The sequence below is a fragment of the Rhagoletis pomonella genome, unplaced genomic scaffold (assembly GCF_013731165.1).
Source record: "Rhagoletis pomonella isolate Grant_MI unplaced genomic scaffold, Rhpom_1.0 Rhpom_scaffold_00011, whole genome shotgun sequence".
Taxonomy (NCBI): Eukaryota; Metazoa; Arthropoda; class Insecta; order Diptera; family Tephritidae; genus Rhagoletis; species Rhagoletis pomonella.
This window is the reverse complement of record NW_023458565.1, coordinates 17551013-17573424: the sequence shown is the minus strand read 5'-3', so window position 1 is coordinate 17573424 and position 22412 is coordinate 17551013. Positions and strand designations below refer to the sequence as shown.

The 22412-nt window shown below is 34.2% G+C and overlaps 1 protein-coding gene across 10 annotated transcripts in view; it reads right to left on the bottom strand.

Moving 5' to 3' along the window:
* LOC118746729 (ensconsin) overlaps positions 1 to 22412 on the bottom strand; it is a 41563-nt gene that overhangs the window by 14185 nt on the left and 4966 nt on the right. For 4 of the 10 annotated variants that reach the window (XM_036480623.1, XM_036480624.1, XM_036480625.1 and 1 more), the window contains exons 2-7: positions 21714 to 21764; positions 10114 to 10370; positions 9842 to 9975; positions 7667 to 7788; positions 5844 to 6188; positions 667 to 810 (exon numbers count right to left, since the gene is read on the bottom strand). In XM_036480623.1, coding sequence (XP_036336516.1) covers positions 667 to 810; positions 5844 to 6188; positions 7667 to 7788; positions 9842 to 9975; positions 10114 to 10370; positions 21714 to 21764 — 1053 coding nt within the window. The remainder of the gene's footprint in view (positions 1 to 666; positions 811 to 5843; positions 6189 to 7666; positions 7789 to 9841; positions 9976 to 10113; positions 10371 to 21713; positions 21765 to 22412) is intronic. The other 6 variants (XM_036480626.1, XM_036480628.1, XM_036480632.1 and 3 more) reach the window with 2 other exon arrangements.

Below are 22412 nucleotides of genomic sequence, written 5' to 3'. Positions count from 1 at the left end.
TACAATAAGCGGAAAGGCACAATAACAAAAGCAATATACACAAAGTGACAAAAAGAAGCGGACGCAAAAAAAATTATTGGCTTGAGAAGTTAAAGGATAGGTTTCGAACGAAAATATGTCGTTTAGAAAAAAACAAAATGCATCGAAGGAAGAAGAAAATATCTAGACTGTTGACGGAAGCCCAGAGTTTATCGCCTTATCAGATAACTCAAAACAGTTGCGATATCACGTGAAATACATTTTATGCAATAAATTGATGCATAGTTTTAGGCTTCGCCTTTAAAATGTTCTCGTTTTCCACGCAAAGGTAACGCAACTTCGAGTTGCATGATAAGGAGCAGCTTAGAGTGATGTGAATTGTTTTCATGAAGCGATTTTCATACATTTTCAATGTTTTTTTTTTGTACAAGGAGTGGTACATATGTATGCAGGATGAACGTGGAATGTAAAAAAAAAAATATAGTATGTATGTATATTTGCATGTAGTATGGTACAGTATGTAGCGCATGTAAGTACTTATAAATGTATTGTTCTTTGTTTAAGGGTTCTGGTTTGGTGGATATATGAATTATTTGTTTGGTTGATTGATTGACTCATCGACCGATCGACTGATTGTTTGATTTGATTGGATTAGTGATTTGTCTTTTGGGTTATTTATTGGCTTACCTGGGGTGCGTGGCGTGTGGATCAGTGACGATCTGGAACCATAATGCCCGTCCCTGGGGCTGGGTATTGTCGGCATCAAATCGGTTTTTCTGCGGGCTACACTTCGAAACACGATTTGTGTTGCATGACTATCGACACTATCGTCTGTAAAATTGTTTTAGTGTTTTTTGTTTGTACAGATAGTTTGGTTTCAGAGTAGTTAAGTACATACATAAAAATATTTACACAGTAGAATATTGTTATGAGTTTGTACAAATGTACGGTTATGATTTCTGTTTTTAAATAAAATATTTAATTTTAATTAAATTGAAGATGTTTGTAAAGAAGTTTACTGAATAAAAAAAAAATATAATAATAAAGGGGGAAAAACAGCGCAAAGCAGCAAGATCAGCTTATTAGTTGTTCTACATTTGTATGTGAACGGTACATACATAGTATATAGCACATTACGCGAGCGAGCATGCCACACAGCATTACAGCAAAAATGCGAAAAATATAAAAGAGAAAAAAAATTAAGGTGGAACTATTTGATTAAACGCCACTTCTATTCAAAGTTACTAGCTCGGCGACAAGTTACGAATTCGATGCCATAATTTTTAGCGGCATCAATGGTGTGTTGGTAGTTATTTTTGTTATTGGAGTCAACGAGCAACATTCCGATAAAAGAACACACATGCACAGGGTATACTAGCATTCAGAAAAAATAATCATGCCTTATTATTTTTAATACAAATCTATATTAAATAATTGAATATTAAATAACATACAATTTACTATATATGCATAGCTCTTTCTAAAAAAAAACGTAATTTAAGATGTTAATGTGAGGTTATGAAAGCTAAAAAAACAAATTAAAATATATTCCAGTCGGTTTGAAGGTTTGAATTAATTAACGGTTTGTACGCGGTCGCAAAATGGACGCAAGTTCATTGTGGGAAAAAAAATTTAAACTTCAAAGTAGAAGGAAAAAATCTTCTTGGGAATACACAATTGATTTTTTTATAGAAAATAAAAAAAACCAATAGTTGGTTTTTAGTAGGGTTGGGAGTTACATCCGGATAATCGAATATTATTAAAAACGCCTGTCCGATAATAAAATGAACGCATACTGACCGGATTTCCGAATTTTACCCCCGTTTACACGGGTAGTGCCTTCGTGTTTAAGTTTTTGAAATAAATATTTGAAGTTAGGTTGATTGTGAAAATTGGCAAGTACCAGATGGCCTTTGGAGATTTAAAAGGGTAAAAAAACCTGATCCTTTTTTTGATATTAACACAATTAAAAAAAAATAAATAAAAAAATCTTATCAAATAAACTAAAACCTGTGTTCTAAGTATTTTCTGGGCCTCGAGTTTAAAAAATAAAAATTACAACAGTTTACTATTTATGGGCGATATACAAAAATCAACTTTTTATTTTACAAAAAAAATTAAACCGCAAAAACTTAAAATTAAAATTTGTTTAATTCAAAAGATAAAAAGAAAAAAATGAATTAACATTTTTAAATTTAATTGTAAAACAAAAATTAATTTTTTTCAATATTTTTTCGAATATAAAATAAAAAAAAAAATAAAAATATGATGTTAAAAAGTCGCACCGACTTTCGGTTTTGGCAAATTCCAAAGCCCAATAACGAGCGCTTGTGTTTCCAAAGTCAACGTTCCAAAAGAAAAAATCAAATCAGCCGATCTACCTGATTAATATGCCTTTCTATGAATATTCTTTCCCATTTTTAAGATTTCAAGTTCTTTGAGTTTCATGGACTCCCTCAGTTATGTGTTTTTTGCCTAATTTTTCTTTATCTTTCTTATAAGTACTTTATTTTCTTTAAATTTATTTTCTCTTGGATCAACTCTATTCACTATGCGAATTTTTTAACAATTTGAAGGAGGGTCTGAAGCCTTTCAGGACCTGAGCAATATAACGAGGATAAAGATACGACGATTTTTTATATAGATATAGATTTACATATCGCTCATTTACTTCAATAGTGTCATAATAACGGTGACCATTCGTACAGATTTTGGCGGGAGAATACCAACTTTAAGAACATTGTCCATATACTCGGGTCCAAAGAAAAATTTTCGTACAAACGTGGCGGCACTTTCGTTTTCACAAATGACATATAATATAAGGAGCCATTTTCCATGATCTTTGGTTATGTTTTATCCTTTCAAACTGGTACTGTCATTATATTGCCGTCTATCATTCCTGTCTTAATTATTTTCAAGGGTTTCATTTCTCATCACGATTCTAACTTGAATTTAGTGAAATTGTAAAAAATAATACTAATTCCCTCAAAAAATCATGGATATGAAAAATATAAGCTGTAGATACAGTGGCGAAAATATATACGAAAGTGTAGCTCGTTATCTAACAAAGACCATGTAAGTAAAAAATTCAAACTTTGTACAAAAATTAGCAAAATTCGACAAAGTTTCGTCAAAATTTTGAGTTTTTTTAATTAGATTTCTTAGAAACGTTCTGAGTATGCAGTTTTGTAGCCCATTCAATTCAAAGTGCAAATTTCATGTAGCTAGGACTTACCGTTGATTTTTGGTAATTTTTTTTGTGGAAGGTGTTGCTGATTTTCCCCATTAAAATGTAATGGGCTACAAAACCGCATACTCAAAACAATTTTAGAAAATCTGATTAGTTTGAAATTTCGGTTTACATGTTTTTTTTTAACCGACTTCGAAAAAAGGAGAAGGCTACAACCTTTATATATATACCGATTTCGATAATTCTGTTTTTAACGGAAAGGTAGTGTCTCCGAAGTGGTCTCATACTAATTTAGTTTAGATCCGATCATTGGATCATGAAGAAATTAACGGTACTCCTAAATTTTTATATGAGAATTGAAGTCGGTTGTGTTTTTGCTTAAAAATTACTTGTTACATAATAAATTATATTTTCATAAAAACAAAATAAATATTTTAAAACAAGTAATTTTCAGGCAAAAAAGCAAACTGAATTCAATTCTCATATAAAAATTTAAGAGTACCGTTAATTTCATCATGATCCAATGACCGCATCTAAACCAAACTATTGAATTCTGAAAGTATTACAGAAATCGATTAACGTGGTCCAAAGTTATGCAGTTACATTTAAAAAAAAATATTCCGACGAATTGATAACCTCCTCCTTTTTTGGAGTCGGTAGCCAAAACTTGCTACAATGTCTTTCCCTATTTACATTCTTGCCACCGTATATATTGTATGTATACGTTTTTGAAATCATTTCCGAGTTTTTTTCTATTTGTTTTTGTTGTATTAAAGGTGTTATGACTTTTTACTCTAAAAACAAAAATGTATGTTCGGATTCGTGCTTTAGACATGTCCCGATTTTTGGTCACCGTAGTCATATTTCAAAAAAAAAAAAAAAAAATATTGAGATAAATACTCAGAAATTACCACTGTATCTTCTTCTGTGTCGTGTAATTTCATTGATGTATCGATTACCAGTATCTCACTAGAACAAAATATATATCGCTAGCTTAGAAAGAAAAGTTGCTAAGTCCCATTTTAAAAATTTTACAGGAGGAAAAAATCTTTCTTTAGCCATTTTCTTTAACTATTTCACAAGACTTTGAATCAAACACTTTGCGCGTTTAAAGCAAAGCAAAACTCCATAAGAATCAGAAAGATTCGATATTTATTAAAAGATGACGTATTATTTTGGCCTTATCGTATTTGTAGTGCTTCTTTTGGACTTAGCAAATTTTCCTTTTATTGCTTATGAAGAGGAAAAAATAAAACAAGTACCTTTATAATTGTCGAAACGATGCGTATTCAATTTCTCTAGCCTCCTATATCAAAATATGAGTTTTCATAAAAAGTGGACTTAGCAACTTTTCACTCTAAGCTAGCGATATTCATTTTTACTAAGGGAGTACATCGTCGTTTAAAGTACAAAACCGCGTATCAACAAAATGCAAAACCGCGTATGTGAGATTGCATAAATTATTTTCTAGAGAGTAAAAACACTCATATTTCAAAATGGTTCTTTTTTATAAAGCAATCGCATTTCTGGCAAGTATATTTCAGAATGAATGGATAAGGGTTGAACCAAGAGCTTTTGTGAGCAAATCCAATTTTTGGCAGCCAATGTCAGCTACGCAAATGACGATACGCGGTTTTGTACTTTAAACGACGATATGTAAATTCCAAACATTAAAGCCGTTTTTATCGAGTTTGGTTGTTTTGAGTTATGACATTATTGAAGTAAATGAGAGGAGGGGTATATGCAGGTTCCTGTGTAGCATCAAAACAGGTCCGGTTGCGAGCTTTAGGACGCTGGTATGACCATTAGCAGCCAAACAGTGCCTATATGAAATCGAAATTTTGCATACTTATTGCAAAAAAGAATCGAATAGACTTAAGAAATTAGTCAAAAACAAAAATTATTTAAATACAAAAATAAGGCATAACCGACATCTATTGATAATCATAATGATAACAATAGTAATCAAAACATAATAACAAAAATCAAAATTGTGATCCATATTTTTCCTGATTAATGCCGGAATACAACTAGGCGTTGAATGAGAAAAAAATAAAAAACTTCGACGTTAAAAATACTTTTCTCATTGCTTTAATAAAAATAGTCATAAAGTCGAGACGAATTCATATAAGGTGGTGTTGCTAGAACAGCTGCTTTAATTCGCCTCGGTACAAAGATGTCAAAACTTCTTATGAGTGAGTGCAAAAGCGAGAGTGTTGTAGTTTTCTTTCCTTCTTCCTCCTTAAGCGAAGAATAGCTTAAATTGGACATTTGTGTACAGAAAGCAAAAACAAAATACATGTAAGTTTTTGTTTTTGTACTACCGCTACCACCCCTCATATGAATTCGTCTTGCATAAACTTCATTCCCACTTGACATTTTTTAAATGGCAGAAATTTTTCAAAATTTCAATGCCTAGTGGGAAGTCGGTGTAAGTATTACGTTCCTTAGATCTAGATTAATTGTCATTCCAAAAAATTAAAGTTAATAAAATTCATAACATCAAATTTAGACATCACATAACCGACTGGACTATTCAAATAAGGGACAATTCAGAAAAAAAAAACAATGGAAAAAAATAAATAAATTTTCAAAACATTCTGAGCATTCGAGCAGAGCAGAGTGGTAAATCTTCTCTTGCATGTGTGGCGCACAGCCTCACTCGTTTTCTTACTAGAATAATTAAATGTCGTTGCTGCACCTGCTGCCGCTAATGGCTGACTGCTAGCTGCTGTTGTTGTTGCTGCTGCTGTGACTGTTCTGGCATTCTCTATTGCAACATTTTGCCTATGCACATTGGCACTAATGCTGTTATGCTGATGCTGTGTGTAATGATGGGCAGAAGATGAGCGTGCATTGCCAGCTGCTGCTGCTGTTGCGGCTGACGCCGTCGCCGGCGGAGGATCATCAATATTGATTTCACTGCCCACAATGGATAGGGAAAAACGCTTGGGTGGCTCATCGTTCGAGTATCCCCAATTGAAAACTTCATACATGGATGATGACTTACGACGATGATCTGTGTGGTGTATTGATTGTATTGTTTTTTTTTTCTTCTATTTTTGTACATATGGGGTGATTGAATATTTTTTCATTCGTGTTTTGTTTATATCATTGCAAAATACGAGCATACATATGTATATTACAAAAAATTATATACACAAATGCATGTATACATGTATGTATGTATATAAGAATATAAATGCTTTGGTAAATGTCTTTCACCCCAGCCAGCAAAATCATCCTAAATGAGCTCGTAACTGGATATTTTCTCGAAGAAACGAAGAAGTAAGCAATTACTTTTTCTTAAAATTTTCGACCTTTTACTTAAATTTATTGGAATAAATCGAGTAAAAGGTGTGAAATTTTAAGAAAACGCAATTGCTTAGTTTTTATTCATAAGGCCCATTGTGGTTCAAGAAAAATTTCCAACAAAATTAAAACTTATTTTGTGCTTACGAGTTACTACAAGCTATTAAATTTTTTTTGTTTTATCGTTTACGAGCCTCTCTCTAACTTTTCGCCGATCGAGAATCCCTCGTAAAATATAATGTTCTTGCTGGCTGGGATATATGTATATAAATGAAAAAAAATATATAGTAAAAAGAAAAATTAAAATTAAATAAATTAATTTAAAAATGAACGTGTTGGTGCTCGAAAGTTTTATTGGTTGATTAACTACAACAATGAATGAATATTTTTGTCCTGAGATGACAAATTGGTGGAGAAAAAGGTATGTATATTTCCCTGCACACCTTTGCTAAGGCTGCACAGGCAAGCTTTGAAAAAAATAAAAATAAATTATAATAATAAGTACCACTCGTAAGAGCATTTACTGGCATTGTATGTAGATGAGAGCAAACGCAAGAATTGTCAAATTGAAAACCAACTCAATATTTCAGTACTTTTGCACATATTGGCTGTAAAACAGCAAGCAAATATGCAAAAAATCGCTTTATAAATGCAAATTGTATGATTCGGAATAAATTGTATTTGAAAAAAGTAAAGGAGTTAGAAAAAGGAGCGAATTCACAGTGGGCACTAACTCAAAATAAAATACTTCAAATATTTACGTCAAAGATAATACAAAAAAATACAGAAATTATTTCAATGCACACACGCACACAATTATACGTAAATGCACAGCTCGAAAAAATAAGAAACTAGAGTGTAAACAAACGCACAAGTAAGATTTAAACATAAAACTATTTTTCAACTGCAAAATAAAATTTAAAAAAATCATTTTAATAACCAAATTTGTACTGTTGTTTTAGTTACACACTTTTGCGTGGTGCCGTGCCGCATCAAATTTTGTTTCTCTCTACTGCAAGTAGACACTCAGCTATGTACACGGTCACCAATTGCATTGTTTTTTGTTTTGTGTTTTTTTTTTTCTTTTTGTGATTCTGTGATTGCCTTCAGTTCAATAATATTATGTGCTTTTACAATCTGCAAAGTGGTACGTGGAAGTGAGTGCGAGTATATGATTACACTTACCTTCATGCCGATCTGTGCCACCGGCTGATATTGCACGCTTCTTGGCACCACTGTCGGTCAGTTCACGTTCGGAACTACGACGTGATAATGAAGCACCAGTAACATTAGTGATCGACGTCGACCTAAAAGAGTAAGGCATGAGAATATGGTTAATAGGTACATATGTATTTTATAACAAGAAATAAGTCTACTATAGAGTATTTAGCAAATGAACTTTTTTGGAATGAATATCCGTCATCTCGTGTCAATTTTGGTTTAAAGAATCACCGGGATCAAAGTTGTGTCATGTTCAGTGCCATTTTTCGTTCGAAACAAAATTGCCAAGGGCTGATGAAAATTCATTTAAAAAAAATTTACATTGGACTCTCTTTAGGAAGCATCCAAAAACCCTATTTAAAAAATAATAGTCTTAAAAAATTTTTGCAATTACAGTGTTTTACTAAAATTTCTGTACCATCCAGCGAAGAGACTTCTTACGGTCGTAAACAACTTCTAGAGAGTAAAGGCTGACTTTTAGAGCCAGTTTTTCAGTGCACGGCTGTGGTTTAAACTTAGATTAAACGCTCGAGCTGACTGGTTTAAACTTAGATTAGCCAATCAAATGTCAGCCAGCTGTTCAACTTGGGGCCAATTTTACAGTGCGTAGTTAACTCAGAATCGGCAGAATTTGGCTCTTAATCTTAGTTTAAACTGGCACTGAAAAACTGGCCCTTAGGAAGGCGTAAATTTCTGGTTACTCTCTATGATCCGATCCAAGGGTATTTGAGCCACGGATATAAGTGTTCTGCTAACAGTGGATTCGCTGTATAAGCTAGTAAAATGGAACTCGTTTTGTCTATTAAAAAGTAAAAGATACCCCAGATGGAAGCGCAACATTGAAGAGAAAAATAAGAAAACAACGTCTCGAACACTACCATTCATGCTTTTAATGGCATGCTTAAAATAGCGTCCGTCGACAGCAAGGCTGCCCTCATATTTAGAGGCGTTGGATACTCCAGTATTCTTAGACGTTTCAACAATCAGGGTCTTAAGGCTCGTTCACGGTGCAATCAAAGCTAGTTTCAGCAGATTTTTTTCCGCCGTCAGACTTATGTATATGGAAACCAGATCATAGCGATTTATTGGGCCGTAACTGTCGATTCTGATGAGACTAAGCCGGATTCTCACAGGCCCGGCTATACAGAGAACCAGGAGATGCATTCATATCAACTATCTCGTTTAAACGTTCAGTTATTCCGAAACCTGAATACCTCTGTAACAAGCCCTGAGGAGGTCTACGGATAGACGTCAGCCCTATGAGAAATTTGGTTCTAGGCACACAATGTTTTTGGTTGTAAACCGTTACCGTTCGTAGTGATATCACAACTACCGGTGCTAGTGGTGAACCTAACCCAGTAGATAATTTCAGGAGTTAGAAACCCTTCCGAAAGGCCTTTCTGAGAGTCAAGCGGCCTTCCACTCTATATTCCTTTCCCATTTCATTTTTGTATGGAGTGGCTCAAATTGAAGGGCTTCTTCTTTCGCTACACATGGAAGGCCTTCCAAAAGGGCTTTTATAGGACGTACTTCAGAAGGCCTTTTGGAGGAGTTATTTTAATGTTGCTTCTTTAATTTATAAAAATCATACATCTTTGAAGTAATTGCTTAAGGTTTATATCAAATATGTGTAATTGCAACTTAAAATGCTTATGAAAATAATAAGTAAAACTAAATAATATAAATTTATGCGATCGCGTAAATTGTAAATGGATAAGCCCTTATAAGAGGCATACATGGAAGCACTTTTTTCAGCCCTTCTTGGGAAGGCCTCTTAGAATGGCTTTATTTAAGAAGGCCTTCCTAAATTATCTTCTAGGAACCTTATCTAGAGGTAAAATATCCTTGGAACTTCTCTCAAATGAAAGTGAAGAAATAGGAAATACATTTTTAAAAGTAAAATACATTTTACTTCAGAGAAATTGGAAATTTTAAACTTTTTATTCGTCCTGTCTTGCCGAAATATTTTCCTCGCATTATGCAATAATAGTCGCAGTTCCAACATAAATCATTCCCTTATACTTTGAAGGGAATGTAGTTAGAGCGTTGGTCACAGAAAAAAACGAGCGGGTTGGAAAATAAGACTTTTCATACTCAAGTAATTTTAAGAAATGAATATCAGTTTCTTCGAAAACTTACCGTCGATGACCCAAATAAGTGCTTGGCGATACCAGTCCAAAATCGGGCTCTAGTAGGCGTGGTGTCGACGAGCCAAAGGCAAAGGCAACTGTATTGCGGGGGCCTTTCTTTGTTTCCAAGCGGGAATCGCGCTCCTGTAAAGCAAAAAATATGTAGCAATAAATCATATTTACACGCTAACATCCGCCTGCAGTATGTATGTACATCAAATGCTGCTACTGCAAGTGCAACCACAACAACAATGCGTGCGTGCATTTTCAATTATTTCATACCTGATTCTTCCGCAATATATATTCGCGGCGCTCCTTTTCCGCCTCGGTTATGGCGCGTTTACGTTCTTCGACCTGATGCCGCTTCTCCGTGTCGCGTTGCCTTATCTCCTCTATGCGACGGCGACGTTCCTCTTCTTTTTGTTCGCGATATCGTTGCGCCGCTTCCGCCTGCGCCCTTAGCTCTTCGATTTTTCTTTGTCTTTCTTCATTTTGACGATCCCGTGCAAACTTTAGCTTCTCGTCACGGTCTTTACACACTAAATATTCGCATTCATATTCGGTTTGGCACAATGTGTGTGGTTTTCGGAACGATGTTGTTGATGATTTGATACGGTGAGCCGGTGCGTTGATTTTTGTGTTTTGGTTGGTTGGTTGGTTGGTTGGTGCATGGAATGTTGGAGAATTGCAATTAGTTGGTTGAGAGAAAAAACAAATGTATATGTGCATATTTATATTCAACTATACATATGTATGTACATATGTATATTTAATAAATGTTTTTGTTTGCATGACTTTAAATACATACATACTCTATGCATGTACAATCGATCATATGCATTTGCGGCAGTGCAACATGCGAAAACCACAAACAACGGAATGAGTGCAAATAAAAATAGAAAATTCCAATGTATTTTAGCGGTGGTTTGAAGCAGTAGCGGCTAGCTACTTCATCATAATGCATACAAACATACATAGGCCAGTCGAGTTAGTGGTAGGAGGAGTGAGGCGAATATGCAATGAATTGCCGCTTTGAGATTTGTACAATATGCAAGTTCACAATCGTCGACGGTAATGACGGCACTTTATTTACATATGTAAGAAATAAAAAATTTCAAGTGCATTTAGTTTATTTAAATTCAAATTAAGTGCATCAGCATACAGTACAAATGGTTTCGGTAGATGCGATGAAGGCAAGGTAGCTTTGGTGGAATTTGCGCTCTATGGCAATACAGAGTAGGGCAGAGGAGTTGCAGTGAAAGCGAAAGATTAGAAATGAGAAATGAAGCTACAAATTACTAAAACATGTTCCTCTTAAGAGCGATAGATAACTTGTCATTTGGTATTTATTGATTGATTGAAATGTATTCACTTGGAACTCGACGCCCATACTAATAGCGACGCTTTTTTCTCAAGCTTTGGATATGAACCAAATGGCACTGGAGGTTCGGCGGTCTTGAGGGAGCTACAATTTTGAAATATTAAGTGTGATTTTTTGTTTGAGACGAAGCTAAGAATAAAACCAGTAAGCAAATATAGAGTACTCTCTAGACGAAATGCTCTGCTTGGGCGTCGGGTTCCGAGTAAAATTGAGAATAGATTTTGGGAATTTAGGTCGGTGTTATGCAGACAAACTTTTGTTTGCCAAATTAAATGGCGGCTGCTTAGTTTGCTCGGGGGTGGTTATGTCGAGTTTGGCGCAGGGTTGCACGTTCACTATGGTTATGCCAACACCAAATGAGAATTTCGGACGTACATAACGCGCAAAATTTAAGATTTTTGTATATGACAACACCGAATTTGCTGCAGTTTGACCAAACAAAATTAGTTTGCTGTGAGAGTCACCAAACTCGCTCTCTCCGAGTTTGCTGCAACAACAATTGCACGCAGTTTGCCAAACATAATTTCTGCATAACACCGACCTTAGTGAGCGAAATTTTTTTAACACATGAGAGGGAGTGGCATCACCTTTGACTATAGACAGAGCTCAACGAACGCTGGGCGAAAACTACCACGACAAGCGCTGTTGTAAGGTCTTTCTAGACCAGGTGGACCGGAGATGGTTTAGGGACCTCCTGAGGCTCACAAAGCCGCTATTCTGAGTGTTGGTGGGCGTGTGTATTGATAGAAAACTGTCCGATTGATGTTGACGTAGTGCCGCAGGTGCTTGGAGGAAGATATGGTGGGATCATCTCAACAGTTACTTTTAAAGAGTCCTCTTAAACTGCCCTAATTTTTTGTAAATAAATAATTTTAAGGGGAACTGAAATGTGGCGCAAAAGGTATCATTAAAATTTTATTTTGCTGTAATCCCAAATTCGTTGTTTATTTGATGCAATGAATTTAATTTTAGCTGCAATCCCGTATTCCTCGGACTAAAACTAGTAAAACTATCAAAAAATCAAAATTCGCTTTCTAGTAAAAAAAAAAAATCGTTGAAAATGTTTGCTTATTTTGTATGTAAACACACTCACCTCACACATGTAAATAACCAAAAATACTTTCAAACTCATTATAATCCACTTAAACAAGTAATTAAATACTTTTCAACGTGAATTAGCAGAGTGGACTTTTCTTTGTTTACAATTTGGTTGCCAACCACACTACAGCTGACCGTTTGACACATTTACCAGAATTTACCAGCAAAAAATCTTCGGACTGGTAACTTCTGACAGAGAGAGAACCTTATTTACTCTCTTTTTTGTGCTCTCAATAGTCAGAGAACCAAGTACGGGATCGATTTCCATCGATTTGGAAAATGATATCTGATAAATGGCCGCCACCACAGCTGATGCAAGTTTCGGCTCTTTTTACGGCACTATACATAAGGTTTGTCAAGATATCCGGCGATAGAATTTCGATTTTTTATGACGAATGCTGCTGATGGCCTGGAGAGTCTGCAGCTTGTTTACGTAGACTAGCCCCTTTAAGTAACCCCATAGAAAGTAGTCTGGAGCCGTCAGATCGGGCGATCTAGGTGACCAACCAACATTGGCTAATCGAGAAATGAATCGGCCTGTAAAAGTGTTCCTCAACAAACACAATAAATTTTGAAACTGTCACCCGTATAATTTAAAAATATGTCTATGTATGTATAAATATATATAAATACATATATACACCGCCAAGTGAAAAAGTTTAAAGGTCTTCAAATCCTTTTTACAACGCTTTTATTTTACATTATAATATGTCATCCACTGTTGCTGAATAGTTTTTGTTAAACTACGTTCAAACCACAGCGTAAACTACTTAATTTCGTTCCTCCACTTTTTCAGGAGAAAACTTATACTGTCAGAGAGTAAAATTGCTCTCAGAGAAAGAGAAAAAAAAAACAAAAAGTACGGGATCGCTTTTCGGGTAAAACCTGGTAATTCTATCAAATACTTCGTAGACGCCATTTATGTATTGTTTACATAGCTCCTTTTTATCATTTGGCGATTTGCTAAATTACTCGCAAATAATAAGCCAAATAAACAAAAATACTTTAAACGAGTAATTTTTAACAAAAAAAACTACTTAAAAAATATATATATATCATGATCCAACGATGGGATCTAAACCAGATTAGTATGGGACCACCTCTGAGACACTACCTTTCCGATGCAAAAAGAATTATCGGTTGACGTGGTCCAAAGTTATGCGGTAACATACTAAAAAAAAATATATTCCGACGTACTAATAACCCCCTCCTTTTTTGGAAGTCGGTTAAAAACTTGATAGTTTTGGTTACGATATCTTTTGATTACGTGAAAATGCAGATGTTTTTATTTTTAACCGACTTCTTACCGTATAGCTTAGGAACACGTAAACCGATTTCGCTAACTATTTTTTTTTGTCGGAAAGGTGGTACCTCAGGGGTGGTCCCATACTAAATTTGTTTAGATCCGTTCATTGGATCATGAAGAAATTAACGGTACTCCAAAATTTGTATATGTGGATTTAAGTCGGTTGTGTTTTTGTTTAAAAACGCCTTGTTGTTTACTCAACTTTTCATTTGCATTGACAACACAGTACAGCTGATGGTTTGACACTTTTTAAGTTTCTATCAGCAAAAATTCTTCGGGTAAAATCTTGCAACTTCGACAAAGAGAGAACCTAGTTTACTCTTATTTTTCCTCTCGTTTGTCAAAGAACCGAGTATGGGAACGCTATCTAGTAAATTCTGGCAAAAACTTGCAACTTCTGGCGAGATGGGGAACGCAACTATAGCTCTGATCCAATACTCCATGAAATTGCAGGTTTTTACACGAACTTGCAGGATACTCCAAAATCCTGTTACAGCAAAAATGCTTGTTTTGTTACCGTACTTTTGTATTTACTCACTTTCTACTCTTACTTCAGAGAGTAATTTTGCTATTTGACATTTTTATAGGATTTTATACGAAAAGTAGTGGATCAGAGGTTTGTGGGGTTTGCACTTGATTTGGCAAGAGTTGGTCGCTGCATATTTTTAGGTGCTGTATGTAAGTTATCTAAACAAGAGCGCATAAATTAAAGTTTGCATTTCGCATAAACTATCTCGATTATTTACTGGTGTTAATAGACTTTTTGACAGGGTGGGAAGATGATTCATTTTGGATAGAATATCAGTCATCCCGTGTCAAGTTTGGTTTGGAGACAAACCAATCTCGGCATTTTGCCAACTTCAGTGAAATTTTTCGAACGAACCGACATAAATTCGTTCCAAAATAATTCGTTTTCTTTGTTTTTAATTTATTGACACAGTTTACAAGACAAGATTACTTGAGTTCGGTATAATTTACTCATAAATGAAAAATGAGCCCTAAATTTAAATAGTTCGTTCGGACTTTTTAAGCTATGCGCATTCGAATCTTTTTGTTATTGATTTTTCACTTTTAATTCCACTAAGACGATGATGAGCCGACTAGTCCACATAGGAATCGATCTGAAATCGTCAATTGTTCAAGGCGTAAGATGCATTTTGTGGACAGTTTTTAAGTTATATAAAATTCACAAATTTTAAACTTTTTATTCAAAATTTTTAGAAAAATTTCGAGTAGGCAGTTTTGTTTCAATTTCTAAAACAAAAAAAAAACTATTTACGAAGTGACGTGACCAATATTTCGAATACGATTTTTAACAGTCTAGAATCACTATCACTATCCGCCAGAGACATAATTCACAATTATTTTCATTAAAAAATTTGTTTATTGATTCTATAACAAAATTAAATATAAAATCAAAGTTTCACACTTTATATAAAATTCACAAAAATTCCATCAAAATTTTAAACTTTTTATTTAGAATTTTTAGAAAAATTTCGAGTATGCAGTTTTGTTTTAATTTTACTATAAAAGAATTCCAAAAAAAACCTATTTAGGAAGTGACATGACCAATATTTCGAAAATTCACAAAAATTCCATCAAAATTTTAAACTTTTTATTTAGAATTTTTAGAAAAATTTCGAGTATGCAGTTTTGTTTGAATTTTACTATAAAAAAATTCCAAAAAAAAAACCTATTTACGAAGTGACATGACCAATATTTCGAAAAGTCACAAAAATTCCATCAAAATTTTAAACTTTTCATTTAGAAATTTTAGAAAATTTCGAGTATGCAAAAACTATTTGCGAAGTTACATGACCAATATTTCGAGTACGATTTTTAACTAGAATCAGACTAGACTAGATAAGACTAGAATCACTATCCGTCAAAAACCGTACGGAGGAAAAAAACACGAAGGATACGGGAAATATGTTAAAAAAAGCTGAGAAAAATAAAACACGAAGAATGCAAAAAAAAATATTCCTCAGAAAACCTCTGTCTGGAAAAACAAAAACGAAAAATCTTGAAACATTTTTTTCTGAGGAAAAAATATCAATCAGGAAAACTTTGTCTATTAAAAATAATAGGCATGTCTTGCTCAAAATATTAGTAATCAAATTCTCCATTAAGAGAGGAGGTGTCTTCGATAAAATGGTACGATATTTTTTTTAAAAATTTATTTGATTTGCAATTTTAAAAATAGCTTTCATTAACAGTCTTGACTATTTACTGTTGGAATGACAAACGTCTTTACAACCAGTAATGAAGGGTTCTAAATAATTTTGACATACGATTTTTATTTAAACGACCTGTATACAGATACCCCAAATATTAAGCAACAAAAGTTCAGGTCACAAATAAAATGAAAAATCGATCGAATATAACATACTACTATACAGCTTTCGCCTTCTTCAGCTGTCAGTGTTAGAACATGGACCAAATTCATTTGTCAAAAGATGTGATGCTCGTCTGTATGCAAAGTAAATAAGAATGATTAATTACTTATTGTTTAAATAGAACAATTGGCTTCAGAACAAACACAAAAATGCTAAAATTTAGAGAACTGTTTTCGGCTAATTAGTTCATAGTCTGTTATCAAAATAAATATACTTTTTAAAACATTCTACCGGCACTAACATATGGCCCAAGTAGGCACCAAAATATTGAGAGCTAACGATAACATGATAAAGAAGAATATGTACATACAATTCCACAGGTAGGCAAGAAGCAAGCGAAAAATCGAGCATTCACTGCGCTACATATGTACATACTGACGCACTGACGTCATTTCAATAAATATTGTATTTGCATTCAAAAAATGTTTGTATCTCTTATCGTTCTTAGTCATTAAATAAAATGTTTTTTGTTTTGAATTATTATTTTTTTTTGCACAGCTTAATTTGTGAAAGAAAAGGAGGAATGTAACCCACGTTCTGAGAAGACAAAAGACTCAGGAATGGAATAAAACAGAATGAAATCGAATAATGAATAGATGGCGGAGCATAAGCAGACAAAATTTAAGCAAATTAAGGCACTTAATTGCTTTCTTCTCTTACAAGTCGAAAACAAAGAAGTCGACAAAAAATATGTTTGCTCATTTTAAATGGCTAATTTGGATAGCAAAAAAGAAAAAAAAAATAAGAAAAGTAGCCAACTAAGCATAGAGAGATAGTACATATGGTCAAAAAGCTATGTAAGCATACATATGTATGTATGTATATATGCTAGTTTAGCTGACGGCATGTCAGTTTGAAGCGTGGAAAAAATCGGTCGGAATTGGAAAGTGTTACACACACATACATATATACTTAATAAATATTTTTTTTATTTTGCTTTTAGAAACTTGCATTCGGCCGAATCGCGAAAACTACACGTCCAGTCGAGTTGTTATTTAAATATTTGCATGCACAGTATTTAGATAATATTTAGTATGCTCTAAGTAAGTATTACATCAGGTTGCCCCACAAAAAAAGTTACGGGGTTTCCACCGGAATTATAAGATTTATTATATTTCAAGACTTCAAGACAAGTCAAAATAATTGGGAAAATTATTAAGTTTTTTTTTGTATTCCGTTGATAAAGGTTTTAAAGCCGCTTTCTCAAGACGTTTTTTTTTTTATTATCTAAGGATTTTAAGCTTACACTTTTCTATCAATTGAGATAAGTTTTTTTTTTTGGAAAAAATATTTTTAACAAGTAAACAAGTCTTAAGTTCGGGCGGAGCCGAACATCAAATACCCGGTGCAAGTATTCAATATAGTTCTTTCACCTTTCCGAAAACTACCACTACGTGGTAAGCAGGAGTGGTTTTACCCATATTTCAAACATCTTCGATAGAATGTTTAGTTAGACATAATTCTGGTTGTTGTAAGTCGTTGGCATCGACAGTCGTTCGTTGAATTATGTTGTAAATAAAAGTGTTAACGACAGATTTTAACAATTTTTTCAATACTTCTTCAATTCGAAGGGATAATAGGAATAAAAATTTGTTGTAGATTATGTCTTTGGTTGCCTCATAACGCCAATGAAAACCTCAAATCTCGATGAAAGACTGTCGGAATAGGGGCCCGACTGAGATAAACTTTTTCTGAAATTCCATAATAATGTTACACTTCTTTTCAAGGGATTGTTGTTAGTATCAATTTTGAGTAAATCAGCGCCCTTAAATTTCGAAATATCGAAGTTTCAAGCATCAAGGGTAAGTGGGCGTAATTTTTGTCCGATTTCAATAATTTTCAACGTTTTGCTTTTATGTTGCAAGCAAAATAATAATCATACCGAGTTTGGTACAAATTGATCGAACGGTTACCGAGATACACATATGTGGATAATAAGTGGGCGGGGCCGCGCCCATTTTCCAAAATTTTATCATAAACGTATTTTTTGCCTAAAGAATTATTGCTGATTACTGATTTATCGCAGATTTTGTATTTCTCTAAATTATCGTTATATGGGATATGACCCTGGTTGTTGGCAGATTTCACCCATTTTCAATGCGCAAAAGTACACATACCAAGTTTTGTTAATATATCACAATTTTTACTCGAGTTATCGTGTGCACAGACGGACAGACGGACGGACGGATAGAAAGTCACCGCTTAATCGATTTCTTTTTTATTCTGATCATTGTTCTTCTGAAAATTTTTCGGAATTATTTTGGCGGAATTCTCAAGATATAATAAATTTTATAGTTCCAACTGTGGACTATGTGTACTATTTTGTATGTTGATAACTAGAATCATTGTTCTTAATAAAACGGTTTTAATTGGAATGATAAGTAGATTAATAGTTAGATATTAAAAATGAGCTATGCATTGCAATCTAATGGATATATTGTGTCCTCTACACTTTACAAAAGTTCGTATGAGACCGAACTCCTCGGAAAGTTAGGACGGTAGAGCATGTACGCGCCATAACTTTGGCACACTGAGTATAGAATGCTCTTACGTCTTCTAGAAGAGGACTCAATCAAAAAATTAGTCCAAGTCCAATGGTATCTCTTTGGCTGAGTCACAAAAGAGATACGAGATTATTTGAACGAATCCCTGGCTAATTCGGTGGTGTCCTCAATCTGTAGTGCCTTTAATAATCTTGAGTTTTTCTATAGGGCGGTTATATGCTAATGGCGGAGGCTTACGGCATGAAAAATGCTCGAAAACTGCGCTCTCTATGTACCATTGTGAAGTGACGGTTTTTTCTTACTACAAAGCTCTAAAGGGCGCTGAAATCAATTATTTTCCTTTGCCAAACTGTTTTTTCTTTGCAAATATTAACAAAGTGTATTTTGTTGCCTGCTATTGGGTTAGATGTGGTGGATCAAGCTTGCTTTTGTCGGTGTCGGAAATGTGCGCATTGCTACCGAAATTAAGACACATGCTAGACGTTGATATTTGATGACTGACTGACTCTTCTTGGTGGCCAGGGCAGTTCTTGGAACCAAAACTAGGTAGATACATAAGATGTAATTTGACTGCAAGACGTTTGAACATCATTAGCAGCTTCATAACTTTGGTAAGAGTTCATCCTCTACTAGGAACCAGGTGCCCTTTTCTCTTTGCAATGCTACCACTGCTGCTCGAATTATATCAGTTTCAGCATTTCCTGTTTTGGGGTGGAAAGTTGGCCGTACGTTTCGTTTTTCTAATGCATGAGACGTATTGTTAAAGGCTTCATCTACGCGGAGGAAAGCTCAAAACACTGTTTCTGCACACTCGAAGGCGCTCTTTATCTCTGTAGCATATATACGACTGGTGCTCGCTTCTGAGTATTGGACCTGATTTAAATATCGATAATTTTCTCCATTGCTTCCAGTAGACTTATACTTACGAGGCTTGCATAATTCGACCAGGGAGTAGTTTCATCCTCCCACTTTCGTAATGAACATAACTGTGCTCTGCTCCACACCCCTGGAACCCAAAACAGACCAGCTGTCTATAATGATTTTCACGGGGTGTGGCAGGAGAATCTTGATTCTACACCACTGGATGCATTCTATCTATGGCAGGGTCTTTTTAGGAATCGATTGAGTCCAGCCCTCATTCGATTCGCCGTCGGATAAAAACTTTTTTTTTTGCTCAACATCCACACTGAATTCTACGTTACCGGAACGACCCAGATCTATATACATATATCTGGCCTAGGACTATCACTCCAGCGGATTCCATGGGAAGTTTTTATCCTGTTACAATAACAATAGCAACGTTCTCCTCTTCTTGGTCACATAAGTGCCATTATGTAGCTTGATTGCTAGCTTAGTTTTCAAAATTCCTTTTGTTAAAGATTTATGTATAAGGTAATGGGATGACTTACTAATATATCATAACTAACATAGCTATCCAGACTTTGAGAATTTATGATTTTAAACCACTCTTTGAAAAAATTACGAGCAATTGATAATTATAAAGTCGGCTTTTCATAGCACAAAGAATGTGTAGAGGGAGCGGCATTTTAGAGGTCAAAGTTTAGTATAAGGAAAAAAATCGAATGCATGGCCAACCCAATGATCTAAATGAAAAATTCCAATTCAGTATAAGAATTAGCTTTTGAAACACAGCATTGGTCACGTCACAAGTGAAATGTCTCGCATAAAATAAGTAATCTTCATTCATTCATACATATATATATATATGCAACTAAATTATCACTGTTTCGCTTTTGTCGCAATTTTTTCTAATGTAATTTATAATTAAAGCTAAATTAATTTGTGGTTTGCTATCTTTGCTCGCTATTGCCGGCACAAATCGTGCGTTTCACCTTATGCTTCCAGTCAATATGCGATGGACACGCTACCGAAGCTGACGTATGACATTGTTGTGGTTGGGAAAGAAGACGACTATGTTTGTATGTATGTATGTCGGCTACTTGACCGGTAAAAAGAAAAAAATAGCATAAAATAAAGATAATAAATTGTACATTCATGTATTTAAGTACTTAATCCACGTTCTAGCGTTTACACATATTTATTTACGTACATACATACGCATGTAGTGACATAGGCGACTTCTGTTCTAGAGTGTCTACATACATCGTTTTACTTCTATGTTGAAAATTCCTACTTAGTTGCGACTATGAGACGCTTGCATCATCGGCGAAAATGTATTTCAAGTAATTTGGGTCGGATTTTTAATTGGCCGTTTTCAGTACATATTTGTATAACAGATTACATGAAACGATAGGCATACACATATGTAGATATGTGTGTAAGCACATATGCATCTATGTATAATAATTTTAATATTCACTTATAAAGCTCTATTATTGCGTCTTTGGAACGTACGTATGCATTTTTGTAGTAGTTGTGACAACAAAGTCAAGCACAAGTGCAGAAGCAAAAATAGACAAATGTTTGTACATATGTATGTTTATACAGGGGAAAAATCAATTGATACCATCATATCGTCAACCATCAATGCAAAGGCCCTAGCGACTTTTTTGTTAATAAATCTGGCAGATTTTCGATTTGCAATACCATTCATAAAACCTTGTACAATTGGTAATGCATGTAACGTAAAAAATGTCCCTATTATTTGCATTTTCATTTATTTGTTACGTATGCAAACTGCTCTAGAAACTTTCTGAAAGAAAGTTTTGAAAAAAATTTCGCTTCCATCTTTTTGGCGGTTAGGGTTCGATATGTTGTACCTGCAGTATTATATTGGATGCAAAGCACACTTAACTACCCTGCGCTTCAGTATCATCTCCGCCCACTTGAGCCCACCAATGCAGAGAGCTCCCATTAGCAATTACACCTTCCATAGAGTTCGAGTGGCAAGCACTTAGCGGTGCACAATATGGGTTAAGTGTGAATTTAGCTGGTTAAAATTTTCGACATTTAAAGATGTTTTAGGTTTTAAACGGCTTCATCATGTTGCAGTTAATTAAGAAGGGAAGAATGGAATGTGAAATTGTTTACCATGAAAGCCGAATTATTTACAAGCGTGCATTCATATTTTCAAACATACACACATACATATAATAGGTATAATGTATGAATGCATGAAATATTCACGTTTGTACCATAAAGTTTCTTAATAATACAAAAATGTATGTATAAATGGATGTGCGTGCAGTAATTTCGAAATGCTTATATGTAATTACCTTTGCGTTCGACACTGCCTTCTCGACTTTCGATTTTCTGAACTGGTTCAGCTGCAAAATTAAAGAAAATTTATGAAAATTACTAATAACAAAAATCCTAAAAATACTATGTGTGTTAAATAAACAAGAGCTTAAGCTGGAAGCAGATTGATATTAAAAAAAAAAACAAAATATTAATACAAATCTTAAGTCTGGTAGTCGAAGATTGAAGATATTACGAAAAATGTCGACGGATTAATGCTGGATTTGTAGCATACGCAATCTGTTGCTAGTGGATATTTATTATTAGCAGTTTTCACACAAGTTCTATGAATCTATTTACATATGTATACATGCATATATACATATGTACATGCATACAACTTAATGGGGAGATAAAAACGCCTATATGTATTTATTTTCTCACGTATTCTACGAATCAGCTGTACTGTAAAACAAACACAAAAAGGCGAAATACGAAAACAAACAAAAACAAAAACGAGTACCTCCTAGTAGTAAGCCGAAAAGAAAGTGGAAAATAGTGAAAACATATTTCAAGTATACTTTCACGATTACCCTTCAAAATAAAGCCTCTAGCATGAAAAAAGAAACCATTTGTGCGAATACTTTGCAGATAGTGTCAGATATTCGTAGATAACATACATATGTATGTACACCTCTTACTTTATCGCTATTTGACTAATCAGTAATGAAATGCAA